Genomic DNA, 14202 nt, shown 5'->3' with positions numbered 1-14202 from the left:
GAACCCTGACTAATACAATACCTCATGTGTGTCTGGAGGTCAGAAGAGGCTCTGGGAACTGAGTCTTAGCCTCAGGTGCTCTTAACCACAGAGCCATCTCTCTGGCCCCTGTAAATTCTTATTGTTTTGTGTGTATGAATGTTTTATCTGCATATGTGTCTGTGCACCATGTGTGCCTGATACTTACAGAGGTCAGAATAGGGTATCAGGTCCGTGAGCCTGGATTATAACAGGCATAACTAGATCCAGTAAGATAACTCAGAAGCTAAAAACACACACGTGCCCAAAAACCTGGAGCCTGTGGAAGAGAATCAACTCCTAAGGATTATTCCAGGTTGGGACACATGGGTGCACACACACACACACACACACACACACATCATTAGTAATAATAATATCAATAAGATAATAAAACAAACATAACTAAATTCAAGGAGCACATGGCCACATAGTAGATTTGCTAAGAGTGAGAAGCAGATATATATTCATAAAATATTACCTTCGGGCGCTCCTCCACATTTGAAACAGTTTCTACTTAGGAGAAAAAAGAGCGGCTTTGGGTAGGGTTGATCTTAAAGTGCATCAGCAATTGACAATTCAGAAATAGAATCTTGTTTGAGACAGGGTCTCATGTGGCCAAGGCTGGCTTCAGACTCATTACATACCCAAAGATGGCCTTAAATACTCCTGGTTCTCCTGTCTCCACCTCCCAGTTACTGGCATTACAGGGGTGTGATATTACCCATGACCTCATGTTTAAAAGCCTACTGTTTAAAATGTCTAGAAAATTGGGTTGGGAATGTTATTCAGTTGCTAGAGGGTTTGCTTACCGTACATGAATGAGGCCATGAATTTCACTTCAGCCTTACATAAACCAGGGATGCTAGTAAGGCCAGCTAGCATAGTAGGGAGACTGGCTTTGGCCCCCATTTTGGTTTGGAGTTGTAATATTCCCTCTTATAATAATGCACTTGGCAGTTCCTTCACTTGTATGCACTATGCACACACACACACACACACACATACACACACACACACACACACTCCCTCTAAGAAATGCATCTAGCAACCTTGGAACACCCATGGGTCTCCCCAACTGTATCAGGCTACGTGTACCCCTATCTCTGCATGTTTTCCCACCCTTCATAACACTTAGATTTAGGCAGTTTCTGTGCGAGTGTATTTCCAGCACATCAGGGGAGACGGCTGATCTGGCCTGAAGTGCTTTGGGTACATAGCGGGAAGGCAAACACTGTCCCCTATTAATCTCTGATGGAGAATCTCCACTCACCATCTCATCTCTGCAAAATTGGGTGGCATATGATTACAACCAGGTGCATCATGGGAAGGGACACGCAAAGCAGAGAAATGATTATATAACCTAATCTATCAATCAAAATAGAGAACCACCCAAGTGTGCCTGTTATGGACAAGCTCCTCCCTCTCCTGAACCCTGTAAAGGATGCCGGGAACAGCACACGCTCAGGGCTCCGCAGTGTTTTCACTCGTGCAGCCCGCTGTCAGTCACGACAAACGTCTCCCTGGATAGCCTGCACTATTGCTTAGCTTCCAATGTAGCTTTCCTCTGCATATCTCTGTGATGCCAGAGTTTCAGTTATTTTGTCTAAGAGGCAGGAAAGACCAGGCCTGGACCCTGCTCTGTGCTCACAGTAGCACATAACTGTATTCAGCACACAAGCTAGCACTTGGAAGGTGGAGATAGAAGGGTCAGAAGCTCAAGGTCATCATTGGCTACACAGCGAGTTCAAGGCCATCCCATGTTACAGGAGACTTTGTCTCAAGCAAAACGAACAAGCAATACATACATACAAACATACATACATACATACATACATACATAAGGGAAAACCAAAGTGAAACATCTAGGAATCTAGTTTTTTTTCTTTTTCTTTTTTAAATTTATTTATTATATCTGTGTACGCTGTAGCTATCCTCAGACACTCAGAAGAGGGCATAAGATTTTTGTTACGGATGGTTGTAAGCCACCATGTGGTTGCTGGGATTTGAACTTTGGAAGAGCAGTCGGTGCTCTTAACCGATGAGCCATCTCACCGGAATCTAGTTTTTAAAAACAGGTTCTAGGGGACTGGAGAGCTGGCTCAATGGTTAAGAGCACTGACTGCTCTTTCAGAGGTCCTGAGTTCAATTCCCAGCAACCACAGGGTGGCTCACAACCATCTGTAATGGGATCCAATGCCCTCTTCTGATGTGTCTGAAGACAGCGACAGTGTGCTCATATACATTAAATAAATAAATATACTTTTTTTTTTGTGGCATTATATCTAAGAACAGAGCACATCCAGGGAAAGCCAGGGCAGAGAGCTGCACTGGCTTGCCAGGAGCTCCGAGGGAGGGGCTCACTCGGGACTCTACACACTTCCTGCCTGACACATGACCATGTGTAAGGGTCTCTGAGTTCTCTGGTCCTGAAGTCCAAGCTTCTGCAATGGGACATTTTTCACATGCCTGACAACAGGGTCTTTCCTGTTACAGTGGCATCTTGTGGTAAAGGGCAGATGACAGGTGACCTCAAAGGCTTCTCCAAGGTCTCACCAGCCATTGTTCCAGCCTGGGCTCTGACATGCCCTGACTTGCTGAGCATGCAATATTAATAGGAACAAAGGAAAGAGGAAGAGTGGGAGGGAAGGGAAGAGGGAAGGAGGGGGAGGGGAGGGGGAAACAATGCCATTCCTTAGCTAACTCTAATTTTAAAAATTTAAATCAATATATCTCTCTGTCTCTGTCTCTGTCTGTCTCTCTTGCTCACTGTTGCCAAGCAGAAGGCCAGAGGCATCAGATTCCCGGTAGTGATGGAATTAAAATAATAGTGAAGTTAGCTGGATGATGGTGGTGCACGCCTTTAATCCCAGCACTCAGGAGGCAGAGGCAGGAGGATTGCCTTGAATTAGAGGCCTTCTGAACTACATACTGAGTTCCAAAACAGCAGGGCTACAGAATGAAACCTTGTGTCAAATAAAGAAACCCACACAGGGCCCTTCAAACTACAGAAGAGGAAACTGAGCCTCAGACAAGGCAGATGCCTGAGGCACAGGGACTGGGGCTGATTCCTGGTTCCTAGTGTGTCCACAGCTCAGCCCTGCAGGGGTCACGTGGCGGCTCCATCTCTTTAGGCCCTGCCCAGCACAGGCCTTCCTTCTGACTACTCCCAGGGTCTTTCTACCTTCTCAGCCTTCCTCAGGCCTGTTCAAAGATCTCTGAGTGCTTCTCCCAGGCTCTGCCTGAGGTGTGGTTACCTCTGTTGCCTGTCTGGGGAAATCCTGGGGCCTTGGCAGAACGGTGGTCAGCCTTGGTCAGTCCCACCACAGACACTTGTCAAATAGCATCTGTCTGGGCAGAGGAAGGCATGTTTACCTAGGGCAGAGCCTAGGCAGGAGCAGTGGCTTCCTTCCCACACCAGGAACCCAGACAGTTGCTCAGTACATGGACTCTACTGTCCCCATCTCTGTTTACACAGTCTGCAAAGGTCTATGGAGCACCTACTATGTGTCATGCACACGGTTTCAAACTTTCAGACATCTAAAAAAAGAATCAGGCCAGCGGTAGGGAGATGGGGTTAAAAAACAAAACAAAACAAAACACCTTTAAGTACTAAGAAAGGAGAGAGAGAAAGACTCTCTCTCTCTCTCTCTCTCTTTGTGTGTGTGTGTGTGTTGGTCCCTAAATAACTGTGCAAAGGAAGTATGTTCTCTGGCCTTGGTTGTTATGGTCAGCTAGCTGCTCTCCTTCATACATACTTGGTTGGAATTCAAATCCCATCACTCGGGGGCTGTGTGATTTGGGTGAGTGATTTAACTTCTCTGAGCCTTGCTATTCTCTCTGAGAAATAATATCATTACAAAACCTACCTCACTGGGTGGTTAAGAGAAATCAGAGTGGAGTTTTACAAAGTGCTTTGTTGTTTTGTTTTGTTTTTGGGACAGGGTTTCTCTGTATAGCCCTGGCTGTCCTGGAACACACTTTCTTGACCAGGCTGGCCTTGAACTCAGAAATCCGCTTGCCTCTGCCTCCCGAGTGCTGGGATTAATTAAAGGCGTGCACTACCACGCCCAGCATTACAAAGTGCTTTGAACAGTAAGGAGTACTGAAGGAGTCATGAGATATGCAGCTTATGAATGGTGGCTGGATGAGCCTCCCGACTCCATGGTTAGCCTCCAGCCTCCGGTGCCCAGAATCTGGCAGCATCTGTCCTTCCCACAGCAATTCACTCAGCTGCCTCGTGGCTGTACTTTCTCTACATGCAAACACTTAGTTGGTATTTTTCTTTCTTTGAAGGTACATGTTAATCTTTGAAAAAGAATACAGGCCCAGCAGTGGTGGCACACGCCATTAATCCCAGTGCTTGTGAGGCAGAGGCAGGCGGGATCTCTGAGTTTGAGGCCAGCCTGGTCTACAGGACTCTGGAGGAGGAGAAGGAGGAGGAGGAGGAGGAGGAGGAGGAGGAGGAGGAGGAGGAGGAGGAGGAGAGGAGAATATAGAACTTTAGAGAACATGGACACTTCATGAGTTCGTACGTCATCCTTGCACACGGGCCTTGCTGGTCCTCCCTGTAACGTTCCAACTTCAGTGCATGCGCCCCTAAAGCAAGCAGGACACAGGCTACTTTACAAGGGACGTTCCTTCCTGCTTTTGTTTCTGAAGAGCAAGCAAACATAATTGAGGGGAGAAGCAGCAGCAGCAGGGAGGGGACCCCAATATGAGTCACCTGGGAGCTTTCTATTTATCTTGTGTGTGTGTGTGTGTGTGTGTGTGTGTGTGTGTGTGCGTGTGTGTTTGTGTGTGTGTGTGTGTGTGTAGGTCGGAGGACAGCTTGCTGGAGTCAGTTCTCTCTCTCTCTCCATCCTACAGATTCGGGAGGGGGGTCAAACTCAGGTCATTAGGCTTGGCAGCAAGTGCCCTCACCTAATGAGCCCTCTCGCCAGCCCACCCAGGGGCTTTTCTATTGATGTCTTATTATGCCTGTTATAAATCTTCCTAACACGGTGTAAAGCAAATTCAGAAAGATTTAAAAATGTTTGTCCATGTCCTGATACAAGCAGCCCCATTTCCCGGGGACACCAAGAAAGCAGAGCCGCTTGGCAGTGTGGTCACGAACCTTTTTGAACATTCTATACTGTGGCTTTAAAACCTTTTGATTGCCGGCCTCTACTCAGAGGATATTGTGCTAGACACTCTTTATATACTGTGCAGACAGTAAAAGCACAGACCCAGGACCCACCTGCCTGAGTGCCTTTGGTCACTCTGGCTGAGTGGCCTGATTAGTCTGTGCCTCCATTTCCTTATCTGCAAAATGGGCAACAATGTCGCTTATCTCACAGGGTCACTTTGAGAATTTTGAGCCCTCATTGGGACACTATAGAAGTCTCTGTTTTGTGTTTTAGGACACAGGAGTCTCAAGTATTCTAGGGTGGCCTTGAACTCACTGTGTCTCAGAGGCTGGCTTTGAACTCAGCCCTGATCTTCCGGAGAGTGGAGATTACAATTATGCATAGCTAGACCAGTGTAATATACGTGCCTCTTGGAACCTGTCACTTCTCTCTCTTTCATCTCTGTTTACTCCAAAGCAGATAAAAAGATATTTAACACACAGCAGGCCCACTGCCCCTTGCGCGTGAAAGGTACACTCTCTGTAGCTACAGGAATAACCGTAGTGGTTGCACAAGGCCCATTCCATGGGCTCCCCGGGGAGCCCTTTCCATCGACAATGCAGGCTATGGCTTTGGCTCAGTGGTAGAGCACTTGTCCAGCATGTACCACAAAATCAATTGATGTTAAAATTAATTTTGTAATTAATCAATTACAAAAATCCACTGTAGGTGAACTGCGTTCCACCCTCACCACAGCCCAAGGGGAACATTTCCCTCCTGGTTGGAGGCCCATTCTCATGCCAGGGACAACTGAGTCAGAAAAAAAAACAAAAAAAAAAAAAACAAAACATAGAAGGCCCAACTTCTGCACTTCAGTACCCCAGGTTGCTTCTGGAAACTAGGTAAACCAGCCACAGAACAGCCTGCGCCAAGACATTCTTCATAAAGGGTAGAGTCCATCTCGGCTAAGTGCTGATAAAGTCAGCGCAGTGGGCAGCCCGTCTCTGGACCTTTGTAAAGCTGTCTCCTCGGCTGGAACCTTCTCTCGTTTCCATTCCTCTCCTCCCGTCCCGATGACACCTGCTAAACCTTCCCAGTGGTTAACAGAGTGTCTGGCACACTCTTCCTCATTAACTAGTTGTTGAACACAGGAATGAAAGAGAGCACAGAGTAGGGCTGGCTGCCCAGGCTTTACGTCGGAAACAGGATGCCTTCTGGGAATTCATTCCTCGATTTGATACATGGGAGGAAGTGAGGCAACAGCTTCCAAATCCCAGCTAACCGGGATGCCTAAAGTCACACCCAGACATCAATAAAAAAGGACAGATGCATAAAGACCATCCCAGGGGGCCCTCATCCTCCAGGTGTAGAGCTTAAGAAAGTCTCCCTTGAGCTGGAGCGATGGCTCCGTGGATAAAGCACTTAATGTACAATGGGTAAGGGTTGGAGTTTGAGTCCTCAGAACCCATGTGAAACCATTTGAAGCAGTATGCATCTGTAATTCCAACTTATGGGTGAGCAAGGAGGTAGAGACAAAAGACTCCCCAGAGGCTCTGGGTACAAAAAGTGGTGAATGACAGAGACCCAGACAAGGTGGGAGGACTGACACCCAAGTTTGTCCCTTGACCCCCACAGTGATCATTGGTACTCAGGCATACACTCCCAACACATTCGCACATGCACACACACACACACATACACACATGCATGTGCAGGACCACATAAACACAGTCGTGCATGCACGCACTTGTGCATGCACGCACACGTGGACACACATTAAAAACAGAAAACAAAAGTTTTCCACATACAGCCAGGCTTATGATCCTGAATCACAGAGGCTTCCTTCCATGTTAAGGTAAGGTAGAGAGATGTGTGGAAGAGGTTGGGAGAGTGGAGGAGATGAAGGGGCGAAGCATCCATAGATACTGGACATGACCCCATCATTGGCTAGCATCCGCATCTCTATTTAACTTTGGGCCTATCACTCTTCAAAGCCACAAAACATGCTATGGTTTGTACCTGTTTTGCTTCATTAGCTCAACCCAAGGTTGACTTGATAGATAAAGGAATCTAAGCTGGACACAGTGGCACACACCTGATAGCACCCACTAGACAGAAGCAGGGGTAAAAGCTGCAGGTTTAAAGCCAGCCTGGGCTATACAGTGAATTCGAGGATAACCTGAGCTACAAAGTAAAATTCTAAACTGAGTGTGGTGATGCACACCTTTGATCCCAGCACTCCAGAGGCAGAAGCAAGTGGGTCTCTGTGAGTTGGAGACCAGCCTGGTCTACATATCGAGTCCAGGCCAACTAGGACTACATAGTAAGATAAGATCTCCCACAAGATCCTGGAAGCATCAGTCAGAGGGATGAAGGGAAGAGCCTATCTTTGCATGGCTTTAAGTGAGAAAGCCACATACGCAGAGTGCCTCTGACAATAACCTCTGAGCCAAGGTTGCTGCCGATGGTCAAAAGATGGGGCCTTTATCCCATGGAAAAAAATGGGGCTCATTTGACACTTTAAAACAGGTCTATTACCCTGTCATCTGGTGGCTAAATGACTCCTCTCTCCTTACTTGTCCTGTAAGCATTTGCAATGGCCGCTCTACTGCTCATCTCCCCTCCCTTCTTCCCCCTCCCTCTCTCCATCCCTCCACCCCCCATCTCTCCATCCATCCATCCTTCCATCCCTCCATCTGTCTTTCCATTGATTCTTCCATTCAGTTAGCCTCCCAAAGACTACATAGAGCCCTACCCTATAGAAAGCTCTTACATAAATCTTGCAAATAGAAGAAAAAGAAAGTCAGACTATGCAGATTTAGCCCTCAAAGAGATCAGAGTAGTAGCGGAAATGATTACTACTAAGGGGACAAAGTAATAATCAAGGTAAACAAAGACAGGAAATAAACAGAGCCGGGAGTTCGATCAGCACACAAGGCATGTAACCACAGCCTCTTATCCTCACAGTTGCCCAGTACAGCTCCAAAGTCAGCTGGGAGCTAGACCCTGGCACCTAAAGCAAACACCAATCCATGAGTCCCAGTATTCTCCCCTGACCCAGACATTGCCCAGTAGCTATTCCTGATGCCATGTAACGCGTGGATGTGACACGTGTCCTGGGCTACACCTGTTTAGAATCTAGAGGGGTTTTAGTGGCTACAGCTGATGGGGGAGAAGCACCATTGGCCTCTGTGGAGTCGAGCAGCATTCAGGGATGGTGCTGAACATCCTGCCACAGGATAGGCCTCTGCAACAGCTACCCAGCCAACATTCAGAGAGCTCTGAGGTCAGAAACCTGCAATAGAACAGTGTGGAGCAACAGTGTGCTGGGCTAAGGCAGCCTTAGCGCTCTGTTGCTTCCCACCTTGGCTTTAAGCTTTCCTGAACTGAGCAAAGTGTGCTGGGAGATTTCTAGGGGAACCTGATTTTTAGTGAAAAAACAGAAAGAAGAGAACCCCTCAGTGTGCTAAGGGGAACTCTTCCAGTCTCCTGCAGCCTCAGATTTCTAACAGGCAACATGGCGCCTGATGCTGGACCACATTGGTTCTAGACTGGGACAGACACAAGGTACAAAAGCCAAGCAGAGGATGATATAAAGATCAGGAAGTACTCACAGCTGGCTGGCCTTGAGGGTCACTGTTATGTAGCTGTTGGCTAAAATTGTCCTGATGGATTCATCCAACACACAATTGTGTCTGTCACTTGTGTGAGACTTTATAAGACAAACAAGACCAAGCAAGCCACCATCGTCCCTGACTTACTGAAGTTTACGTCTAGTCAGGGGACAGATGTTACAATTCACATCTGATCCAAGAGACAGTACATGGGAGGTAAAATCAAACGCGCTGTGGACAGGCCGGACGTGCAGAAGTCTAAGCACTCACGTGCTCCTTCCCTGATCTGCAGAGGCCCCGCCCTTTGCGGTCTCTGCCGTTTCCAGCCTCTGCTGCGCTAACTTCAGGAATAGCCACTGTTGTCCCCAAGAGAAGGTTTTGGTTTTTTCTTTTAAGTAGTTTTTTTTTTTTCTTTTGTCAGAATAAGAACTTTTCCGAGTTTCTCAGCAGGTTTCCCTGGTTCACTTTACAGATGGATTCTCAGAAGTTCTGGAAAGTTCATAGTACAGCTTGAAGAGGGAAAAACCGGGATGCAAGCCAACTGGTTTTTATCATAAAATGGGGTGCTTTAACCACCACCCCTACACACACACACACACACACACACACACACACACACACACCACTGAAAATGTTTCACTGTCCGGGGACAATTCTGTTGTTGTTGTTGCTGTTGTTGTTGTTACGGGAGATACATATTCTAACTCTGGCCATTGGAGCCCCCTTTCTCTGATCAATCACATATGTGGCATGGCCAAGAGGATTGGCAACAGCTGACTACATCGTATCTCAAGTCAGATATATATTTTTTAAAATCCTGAGCCTTAGTTTTTGTTGTTGTTGTTGTTGTTGTTGTTTTGCCCACCTTGGAGATAACAATATTGTTTGTTTTGCATAACTGTTATGCCCATTAAATGGGACAATAGATACAGACTATCCACTCATACATATATATCTACTCATACACACATGTATATACACATTCAACTATCTATCTACTCATATATATATATATATATATATATATATATATACACACACACATTCACATATATTCAATTATCCATCCATTTATCCATACATCCATAAATTTAACTATCTAATCATATATCCAAGCATCTGTCCATATAGCCATTTACCCACCCATTCAGCCAGCCATCAAACCACACATCCAACCACCCATCATCCATCAATTATCCATGCATCCACCTACTTAACTATCTAACCATTGAACTGCTCATATAGCCATTCACCCAACCATGTGTGTATCCAACTATCCCCTTAACCATTCAACCATCCATCCATTCATCCATCACCCATCCATCCACCCATCTAACCATCTATCCTTTCCTCCATCCAATGATTCATAAAGTCATCCATCCATTCATCCAACCCTCTCCCCACCCACTTGACCATATATCCATTCATCCAACCATCCATCCTTCAACTATGCACTTATCCGTACATCCATTTATTTATCTATATAACCATCCAGTTGTTCATATAGCAATTTACTCCACCATTTATTTATCCACATATCCATCCAACTATCCATCCATTTATCCATTTATTGTTCTTCATCTATCCTTCTATCTATACATACATTTAACTATCCATCCATGCAAACTTCTGTCTATACATACACTCATTCACTCAATCATCCATCCACCCAACCACCCATCTATATATGGCAGCAGCTCTATGTTAGATACCAGCACTTCTTAAGCACTGCAAAGGATCTGAAAAGAAGGGACATATGGACATCTTCCTAAGTATAGCCCTAGGAGACATAGAGATGCTATTGAGTGCTCTTACTACTTTATCCTTTAGGAAGACTTTGTGGGGCCTCTTTTTCTCCTCTAGCCTATGCTAGTGGAAAGGTTATAGTTTGCAGAAGCCATGTGGTGTCCCGTTCCAGAGCCATTTCCTCTGGCCATGGCTTCAACCAAGTCTTACAACTATGAATTAAAGTACATCTAGTCTTTTAACTATGCTCCTGTAATCTCTACTTCAGTGAAATCAACTCGTTTTACAAAAGAGGAAGTAGCCTGAGAGGGGGGAGGTGACTCTTCCAAGGTCACACCTATGGTATATGGGATGGGTCCCAGGCCATTTGATTCTCATGTTTGGGTGTCCTCTGTGTCACATTCTCCTACTTACTGGTGAGTCAAAGTGAAGAATCCGCAGACAAGTCAGAAGACTGGTCTCTGACAAGACACTGGCCATCTAGCCTCAGCTAAGAACGATATCAAGGGGCAGAAGACACAGTTCAGTGGGTTGCAGACAAGGCTGATGATCCGAGTTCGATCCCTGGGACCCACAGGATGGAAGAAGAGGACTGACCGACTCCTGAGGGTGGTGCGCTGGCCTCCGTGAGCACATTTTTAAAAAGAATGCTGTTATGTAATATTTACTGAGTCCTCACAGTCTGTGTGATGTCATGAGCCTTACTTACAACCTGTGACCCCTTATAGATCCACATCTCCAACTTTGTCTTCATGTTAAAAACAGTGGAAGCACAGAAACACTAATTGCCTCGGATGATTGTCCTACAACAAGAAACAGAACCAACATGCACAGCACTCCAGAGGCTAGTTTCTGTATATGTGTATGCACATGTAATTCAGCTCCATGAAATGGACCAAGTTATTATTATTTTTTAATCTAGAATGTGCTTCAAAAGGAAAAACATTCTCTTGGATCTCTCTCCCCAGAAACAAAACCCTCGCCAGTCTCTCTGCGTCCTCCCAAGGAATTTTCTATGCAAATACAAACCTGTGTGTACATATATAGGACTACATCCGTTTCGTTATCAGAGACTTTCTATCTGGGCACACATCATTCTAGTTTACATATTCCAATTTCATTATATATTGCTAGTTTGCTGGTCACGGAAGCCTTTGTGGTCTGTGGACAGCACGTTTTCCCAGCAATGCAAGATCACACTCAGTTCCCTTAGACCCTGCGGGGTTATGATTTCAAGTTCATCCCCACAGAGGGACGGAGGAACCAACATGTGGTCCTTGTGGTTCATGCCCCGAGGTCCCATCCCATCTGGCTACATTGATAGGCTCAGCACCGCTTTCAGAGGATTTTGAACATCTGTACGGGAACCCTTCCTTTCTATAGAATTATGAAATGATTCCCTGGCTGTAGGTTCTCAGAAAAGTCTTCCCCCTCAAAAAGAGCAAAGCACTTGCCGCAGACTCCTGCAGCCCTTCCCACAACAAGCCATCCCCTTGTCAGGGACCTGAGCAAGGCCCAGCATCTGCTGACCTTCCAGTCATTCTAAAGGAACCCTTGGAGGGTCTTGGAGCCCATCAGAAACTTACTGCCGTCCTCTATCCTCCCCAACCTGACCGTGGTCCTACCCGGTCCAGCCGTCTCCCAGCCCCAGATATTGGCCTTACTTACCATAAGGACTCGCCACTGGAGCCCCGAGGGGCGCGTTCACACTGACCATGACCAAGGGTACCCAGCTGGACACTGGGGGGCATGGAGGAGCAGGGGCCCACACACAGCAGCAAAGGGGCCACCGGGAGCCAGTCCACCAGGAAGGCAGTGAGCACAGCCAGCTGCCACCCCGCCCGGTTATCTTATTGATTCTTCTAATCACCCAAGGTGGGTGGATACGTTAAACAGTAACCAGTCACTTAGGGAACCTGTGGCTGGGGATTGTCATGCTTTTGTCATGGCAACAGCAACCTGGCTAGACCTCAGGTCCACTCAGGCCCAATCTTGGATTCTGGGGTTAGGGGAATCTTAAGCCAGATTTTGGAAACATCAGCCTTCCAACTTGAGAGAGGAGGCTGAGCAGCAGGGCCTAGGGAATTGTTGAGAGTCCGTGATGGGTGGAGTTTTATGGCTCTGGACTATGGGTGCGGTAAGTGCATGAAAAAGTGGGGAAGTCAGAGGAGGGGTAGAGGAGGGAGGGAGAGTGGAGAGCTAAGTTTATTGCACACCAGCCTAGATGCTGGGAGTTGAACATAGGCATTGCTTGGATTAATTAAGCCTTGAGCCAAAGGAGTTTGAGGGGGGCTGGAAAGAGAACTCAGTGGTTAAAATCATGGGCTACTCTTTCTGGAGACCCTGGGTTTGATTACCAGCACCCACTTGGTAGCTCACAGCCATCTGTAACTCCAGTTCCAGGAAACCCAGTACCTTCTTTTGGCCTCCACAGACACGTGGCACATACATGGTACACAGGTAAAACACGCAGGTAAAACACCCATACACATAAACTAAAATAAATCCAAAAGTAAATAAGTGAAGAACATTGATGCATAGAGAGATGTTGCTTGCCTGGAGTCTCACACTGGGTGCAGAGAAAGAACTGGGATCACCGTGCTAGCCCACCACGCCTCTCAAGGGTCAACTGAGTACCTACTATGCGTGGTGCTCTGTGTTAAACTCCGGTGACAGAAATGAGCCAAGCAGATGTCACCCTCTCTACATGGAACTTAAGGACTAATGGAAGAGATGAACCGTAATCACGTTATCAGTCAAGGGTGGATGCTATTTGAGATGGGCTTGCTAGTGGTATAGCCTTCTGCTGGCCTCGCTCTCCATCCTATGGGAAACCCACTGTGGACTCCTGCAGTCTGGTCTAAACCTTCTCTCACACATGACAACCTACCACCTGGTTCTCGGTTTTGTTTCTTTTGCTGACAAACCATTTCATTTGGCCCATGGTTGGATCTCCCAGAAATCGTTGGCAGCCCATCCAGATCACCACAGGTTAAAACACTGGTCACATGACAAACTTGAAACTCAGAGGAGCAAGCGACCCCAGCTCTGCTGTTTTCTTGGTGATCCTTTTGCTAAGTTCTTCCTGTTTCCCTACAGTAATTTTCCCATGGTGGGTTTCCTACCTCCAAAACCAGCTACTCTCTCTCAGTCTCTCCCTCCAGAACACTCTTCAAGCCACTTCCAGGTCAATCTCTCAGGGAAGGCAGAGTCAGGGTCAGCCCTGAGAGCCCTGTTAGTAAACTACCAGCCTGCCTTCTCATGGTCTTTCATCACAGGCACGGTGTCGACAGCTCCTTTAATTGCTCCTCAGTTCACTTGCTTTCCCTTCCAGGGCTACCATTCTGTTTCAAGCCAATCGCAACTTTTACCTCTATATGGTAATAGCTCTTTGCTCTTTCCCAGCGTTCAGTGGGGGCCCTCGGCAAATCTGGTCCTCATCAATGTAGCCCTTGTTGTGTTCTCCAGTGAAACCCTGATCCCATCATTCTAGTGATGGGATCTTGGGTTGTTGGGGTGTTTTTTGTTTGTTTGGTTGGTTGGTTTTTGTTTTTTGAGGCAGGATCTCTACATAGTCTTGGCTGAACTGGGATTTGCTATGTAGACCAGGCTGTCCTTGAATTTATAGAGATCTGCCCGTCTATCTCCTGAATGCTGGAATTAGGGAAAAGCATGTGCCATCAATTAGCTCCAGTGATAGGATCTTAGTGTGCCCC

General features: G+C 46.7%; 1 protein-coding gene, 1 long non-coding RNA gene and 1 other non-coding gene across 5 annotated transcripts in view; 1 reads left to right on the top strand and 2 right to left on the bottom strand.

The window, feature by feature from the left end:
- The window catches only part of Hnf4a (hepatic nuclear factor 4, alpha), a 66097-nt gene extending 53766 nt beyond the window's left edge, over positions 1–12331 (bottom strand). For 2 of the 3 annotated variants that reach the window (NM_001312906.1, NM_001312907.1), the window contains exon 1: positions 12155–12285. Coding sequence is in view for 1 of the 3 variants with exons in the window: in XM_006498788.2 (XP_006498851.1) it covers positions 12155–12203 (49 nt within the window). In the remaining 2 variants the exon portion in view is untranslated. Of the gene's footprint in view, positions 1–12154 lie in introns of all 3 variants that reach the window. The other variant, XM_006498788.2, reaches the window with a different exon arrangement.
- The window catches only part of Hnf4aos (hepatic nuclear factor 4 alpha, opposite strand), a 47918-nt gene that overhangs the window by 22580 nt on the left and 11136 nt on the right, over positions 1–14202 (top strand). The gene's annotated exons all lie outside the window — the stretch shown is intronic.
- On the bottom strand, positions 4524–4626 carry Gm25881. Its single transcript, XR_003954160.1, has one exon. It is a non-coding gene; the product is annotated as a U6 spliceosomal RNA (small nuclear RNA).

Source organism: Mus musculus, chromosome 2 (genome assembly GCF_000001635.26).
Source record: "Mus musculus strain C57BL/6J chromosome 2, GRCm38.p6 C57BL/6J".
Classification (NCBI taxonomy): Eukaryota; Metazoa; Chordata; class Mammalia; order Rodentia; family Muridae; genus Mus; species Mus musculus.
The sequence above is the reverse complement of the archived record's forward strand: the minus strand, read 5'-3'. Positions and strand labels throughout refer to the sequence as shown.